This window comes from Arachis ipaensis, chromosome B07 (assembly GCF_000816755.2).
Source record: "Arachis ipaensis cultivar K30076 chromosome B07, Araip1.1, whole genome shotgun sequence".
NCBI lineage: Eukaryota > Viridiplantae > Streptophyta > Magnoliopsida > Fabales > Fabaceae > Arachis > Arachis ipaensis.
In genome coordinates this window covers 125,637,992-125,644,038 of record NC_029791.2, presented here as the reverse complement: position 1 = coordinate 125,644,038, position 6,047 = coordinate 125,637,992, and the positions used below count along the sequence as shown (strand labels likewise).

Genomic DNA, 6,047 nt, shown 5'->3' with positions numbered 1-6,047 from the left:
AACAATAATAATTATAAATATGATTAACAATAATTACTAAATTTGAATAAACACAATTAACAATTAAAAAAATTAATCACTCATTTGAATAACTAACATAATTACTTAATTGGTAATTACTAAATTACTTACATATAAAAGATTGTCAAGATACTCTATAATGTAGTCTTCAGAACGTGTGATGTTAGGATCTCCTATTTTTGTTTTTTTTAACACTGCAAAAAAATCTAACAATTAATAATAATTTTTTTGATAAATATTTATCGCAAAGATTAATAACTAAAAAAATATACTAACAGTTACTAAAATTGTATACTAACCATAATCAATACTAATTTTGTTTTCTCAACACATTTTTTAAATAAAACAAAAATTACTAAAACTATATTCGAACAATTAATAATTAAACCTGTTTTTTTAATAAATAATTAAATTAATTAAATAAAGCTAGAATTACTGAAAATAATAAATCTGTTTTTAAAAATAATTAAAGTAAAATTAAAATTACTAACAAAATATGCTAACAATTTTACTACTAAAAAATATATAGTACCACTATACCAACAGCTAATAATAATAATTCTATTTTAAAATAGGATTTAAAATAATTAATTACATGTTAATTCATTAATTAATACTAATCAACTAACATTAACACTAACACTAACTAACAAGACTATTTGAGAAAAGGATAAATAGGTCTCTGATCTTTTGTTCCTGACCATTGAAAAGTACTTTTAAATCCCTAACCTTCACAAAATTTGGATGGATCAGTTTCTGACGGAAACATTTGGACTGAGGAACTGATCCGTCCAAATTTTGTGAAGGTTAGGGACTTAAAAGTATTTTTTAATGGTCAGAGACAAAAATATCCGCAGAGCAAAAGGTTAGGGACCTATTTGTCTTTTTCTCTAAACAACTTTTTCTCTAAACAACTGTTACTAACAACTAGCAACTGCTCTTATTAAGACTGATCAACTAGAAAACAATATCAATAAATTATATACTTTCAGCATACAAAATTATTTGAATAATTAACTAATAATAATATTAACTAAATTACTTACTTGTATTGTAAAATACTGGTTGTATTCTTCTTTTTCAGAGTGAAGTTTGTGATGAGCTCGTGACTGTGGAAGCCTGGAAGGTAATACTGAGGGGGGTGTGGGGTTTGGTGCTTTGAAGAAGTGTGAAAATGGGAGATAAAAACTATAAAGTGATGCATGAGAAGTGAAAAGGGAAAGGGAAGCTTGTCACGGGTCGGGGAAAGAGGAGCACGCCACGTGTTGAGCCCCTAGACATTCGGCACTGCCAAACTGACAATACGGAATGCACGTGTGTTGGGCCATTTTTTTTGGAGTTCACATACTAAAGCCCAATATTAAAAAAAAAGTTCGGGCATTGTCAATCCAAATATGAACCCTTAATTAGTCCAAAAAAAAATATGAACCCTTAATGTGTGTTGGATAGAGTAAAGGAAAAAAGAAGATAAAAAGAGACCCCAAATATGCGATCAACCTAAGGTTGTAACTTGTTTACTAATAAGCAAAATTAGCATATATAATAGCACATGGAAATGACAAAACACAGTGCAAATCACATATAAAAAGTTGGCAATTAACATAACCTTGCTACAACCTTCAGCAAGTATGTGACAAACTGTTTTAACTTACATTGCATAACAGACACATCTCAGTAATGCAGCAAGCAAAACTAAACATACACCATGTTCACTACTTCCAACTCCATGCAATTGTTTTAGACCTCATACAGCATCAAAGGTTGCTTCAATGATTTGTGGCACAATGTTGTGTCTGGAAAATTTGCAAGAGGATAACCTACATAGTAATACTGATCTGAGTGTGTCATTTTTGCAAATCCAAATGAGTTTGTCCAAGTTTCTATTAAATAAGGAGCAGCAGGCAATAGCAACCTCTCAACACCCAACTTAACCAACAGCTTCTGAAGCTGACCCATCAGAATTCGACACATTCCCTGATTTCGATACTGGTCCCTCGTGGCGACAAGCGGCACTTCTGCAACCTTTTGGCCATAAATCCTTGTGTTTGCAACAGAGATCACCTCATCATTCCTCTCTAGAATCACAGTGTAGAACCCTGTAAAGTTCATACGTGGCAGCCATGAATATCTGCTGAACATAATATCTGCAGCAATGTCTCTTCCAAATACAGGATCTATGATGGGCTCAAAACACTCATGAATTACTCCAAGTGCAACATTTAGCTTGCTCTCCATTTCAGTAATGCTTCCATTGTCATCATTGTCATTAGTGCTTTTCTTGATGCTGGTCAACAAGGTCCAAGTTAGATTACCATCACCCACAAGAATTGGTTTTCCCAACATGTTATTCAGTGTAAAAAATATCTTCTGACAAGCTTCATTGCAAAACCAAAGCTTATTACAATCAGTTTCCATGTTCAGAAAAGCAAAGCCTCTAGAAGCTAAACATCCAAGGTGGAATCTGCGTTGACACTGAAAACAAGCTATAAAATTGTTAGCCAAATGACTTTCCTCTCTAGAAGAATCTTCTCTGCATTTGGGACGGTTGCAAATTCTGCAAGAGCATGAAGGGCAGAACCAATCACCAGGGGGAACATGATCAAGGCCAATACATTCGGCATGGAATGAAGCCGGACAGCGATCACAGAGAAGAATGAAACCCCCCTTGAGACAAATTGAACAAATGGAATCATTTTCATGATGATGATCATTATCCCCATTGTTGTTAGCCTCGATCATCATCAATGCTTGTTTCTGGCAATCCAACAAAGACCTTTTATCTTGTTCCAAGAAGATACTAGCAGAGGGAGGTTGACCATTGCAACCGGCATGAACCTCGAATTGAGAGAGTGTAAGCAAAGATTCACAACAATGGCAGACAATACCAGAACGAAGCAGCTTCCCTCTCTTCACGAATTCATTATCTTTCCCTCCACAGCAGAAAACCCACGCCTCCTGCGCCACCACATTGTTGTCAATCAGCCAAGAAAGAATCGTTCTTGGATTCCGAAACGCCGGCAAATTACCATTATCAGAAGAACTCCGTTCCCTTCTTACTTTTCTTGCGGCATTAGGAATTTCACCAGAATCACGACGACGACCGCCACCGCCACCGCCACCGCCACGAGAACTAGAACGAGGACTTACTAAATTGGATACTTGATGAGACGAAAGAGTCCAATCTTCATCGTCACTCGGTTTCTTGCGTCTCCGAGGCCTACCACCGGTAACCTTGGAACTCGTTGGTTGTTGATCAGAAGACGGTGATGCAGCAGGTAGAGATTGGGATTGAGATTGCTGTGATCCTTGCAATGAATTGGAACTAGATGAAGAAGAATCTTTCTTTTCCTCTTCAATGCAGGCTTTGCATGCAGTTCTGAGAGAAATGTAGGTCTTACCAGAAGGGGATTTGTAACGAAGTTCCCAGCGAGTTTTCTTGTCGCAATAAGAAAAGATCCAACCCAACGAAACGAGGTGTTTCTTCGCCTTCAAGCTCAGGTCAAAATCGTGTCTTTGATCCTTTGACGCAGAACATTGGTACCATTCCACCACGGCACGAGGGCAATTCTCTCCTTCAATTCTGATCTCAGGACAGGGTTTACCACTCAGTGACATTGTTCCAAGCTTTTCAATTCGAAATCAGAAGAATCATCAGCATGGCGGAGTAACTGACAGAGAGCAAGAATCTTCTTAATTGGGGGAGACTTTTTTTTAAACAATCTTTCTAATTCCTAATTTTGAATAGTGTTTTGTTTTGACTGTTTTCTTTATTTTCACATTTATTTATTTTTTTATTTTTATTGTGCAATTTGAAAGATTTTAAAAATCTGTTATTCTCAAAAGAATTCAAATTTTATCGTTTGAGTAATTCAAATATTTTTTTTTTGTTAATCATGGAAAATTAGTTTCGTATATATTCTCTAAAAAAATCAATCATTTAAATGAGTTGAAAATATCAGCCAATCTTCCAGATTTAGATTATATTTATGAAGACTACTTGGAATTTAGAAATTAAAGCTTGATATATTTTTTTCCATTCTACCAAATCTTTCTAATTCAATAATTTGATTGGATGCATCTATAGTTACATATTATTCCAATTAATTTTTTATATATATATATAAAGAAACTAATCAAGCATGAATAGGGTAATTCTAATGATTTTTGCAAATCTTTTATGACGAAGGCCTTAAAGTTAGTATTTAAATTTTTATGAATAAAAATGTGTAGGTATAAAAAAAAAGAGAATATTTATATGATAACATCTTTATATAAAGATGACATTGTAAACTTTTAGATAGTTAATCAAACATATTTAGTTAAATAAATCAATTCATTTAATGGTTCACGATGTTATTTTCATGTAAAGATGTTATTATGGGAGTATCTATCTAAAAAAAATACATTGAATATATTATACTCATCAATTTTTTCTATTTTTAGAAATACTAGATAAACAAATTTAGAATTTAGAATTTGAGCAACTACATTTTTTTTAACTTATACTTTTTACACTTTTAATAATACTCTTAAATACTTGTTAACAAAATCCTCATTAATTGTGATTTTTAATATACCAATAACTAAAATATACATTTATTGTCAATGTTTTAGAGTATATATTCACCCAAAATATATACATTATTCCTAAATTTAAATTGTTTACAGGTTCTTAATGGTATGGATTTTTAAAAGATTCTACTGATGATTTTATTTTATTTTTCTTAGAGAAAGAGAAAGAAAGAGAGGGAATTTTTTTATTGAAATAAAATTTAAAAAATTATTATTTTTTCAAATCTAATTTTTTAATTTTAATTTTTTAAATACGATTTTTTTTTTTTGTATTTAGGACAAGTTTATCGCACCCCGGTTCCCCTTATCTCCAGCGAACTTCGATATAGATGAGGAAAAAATAGCTATAAGGTTAATAATGACAATCATTATCATCGTCTCCAAAGTATACGAGAGTACACACGAATAGACAGGAATAAGTTGTATTTTTTTTTTGGGAAATAGTGATTTTTTTAATTTATAATTAAAAAATATTTGTTAAATATGGTTTATTCTTGTGTACCTGTGTATTTTTGGAGATAATAGTTGTCATTGACGCAACGATATTGAAGAAGCCATACTTGTTTTTTGTGTTTTGTGTATTTTTATATACTGTTTGGAGACTTATATCCTCTTTGGAGACGATGATAATGACTTACAAATTTGAATATCCGAAAATTTGGGTAAAGTTGGCCGGGATTAGACCAAATTGTGACCACTTATTTTATTTGGTACAAATTGTTCAATTGATTTTTATTTTTGTTGCAAATTTTTCACAAACTCTTAAATCCTAGTTCAAAACTTACTACAAAGTACAAACACATTCTCCTCTCTATATAAAATTTAACTATGAAATAATAAATAATACAAATAACAAATGATTTCATACTATTTTATTAATTTTAATATTTTATAAAACAAAATTATTTTTAACTAAATTATAAAATAGATAAACTATATATATAAGTATTTATTAAAAAAAGTCTAATATTTTAATTTTTTTATATCACATTTATTTATTTATTTTTATTGTGCAATTTGAAAGATTTTAAAAATCTGTTATTCAGAAAAGAATTCAAATATTTTATCATCTGAGGAATTCAAATATTTTTTTTTGTTAATCATGGAAAATTAATTGCCAATGAATTATAACTCAAATGACATAGTCTTTTCATACTCATCTAAGAGGTCGCAGATTCGAGTCTTCACACATAAATATACAGACATAAATTTGGATACTCTCTATCTCAAAATTTGAAAGTAAAAGATAATGGTGAAGTTACAACTTCATCAAAAGGAGCTTCATTTTCTTGGAAGAAGTTTAAAAATAATCTTAAACAAAACTATCCCTTTATTTAAGCAGTTTCTTTATTTTTTTTTTTTTTTTTTTTTACTTACTAGAAATTTGCCAAACACGTTAAAAAATAAAAAAAGATCTTTTTTCATTGAAAAAAGATCTTTTTTTAACAAAATAA

At 30.8% G+C, this 6,047-nt stretch overlaps 2 protein-coding genes across 13 annotated transcripts in view; both read right to left on the bottom strand.

The window, feature by feature from the left end:
* Positions 1–1,439, bottom strand: part of LOC107606362 — a 12,025-nt gene extending 10,586 nt beyond the window's left edge. For all 12 annotated transcript variants that reach the window (XM_021106630.1, XM_021106632.1, XM_021106629.1 and 9 more), the window contains exons 1-2: positions 1,068–1,439; positions 133–215 (exon numbers count right to left, since the gene is read on the bottom strand). Coding sequence is in view for 7 of the 12 variants with exons in the window: in XM_021106623.1 (XP_020962282.1) it covers positions 133–215; position 1,068 (84 nt within the window). In the remaining 5 variants the exon portion in view is untranslated. The remainder of the gene's footprint in view (positions 1–132; positions 216–1,067) is intronic.
* Positions 1,759–3,636, bottom strand: LOC107608518 (increased DNA methylation 1). Its single transcript, XM_016310287.2, has one exon. It carries the CDS (start codon positions 3,634–3,636, stop codon positions 1,759–1,761), a length of 1,878 nt encoding a protein of 625 aa, XP_016165773.1.

What these genes read in the sequence shown, in the direction of transcription:
- LOC107608518 (XM_016310287.2), bottom strand. Translation starts at nt 3,636, where the DNA reads ATGTCACTGAGTGGTAAACCCTGTCCTGAGATCAGAATTGAAGGAGAG.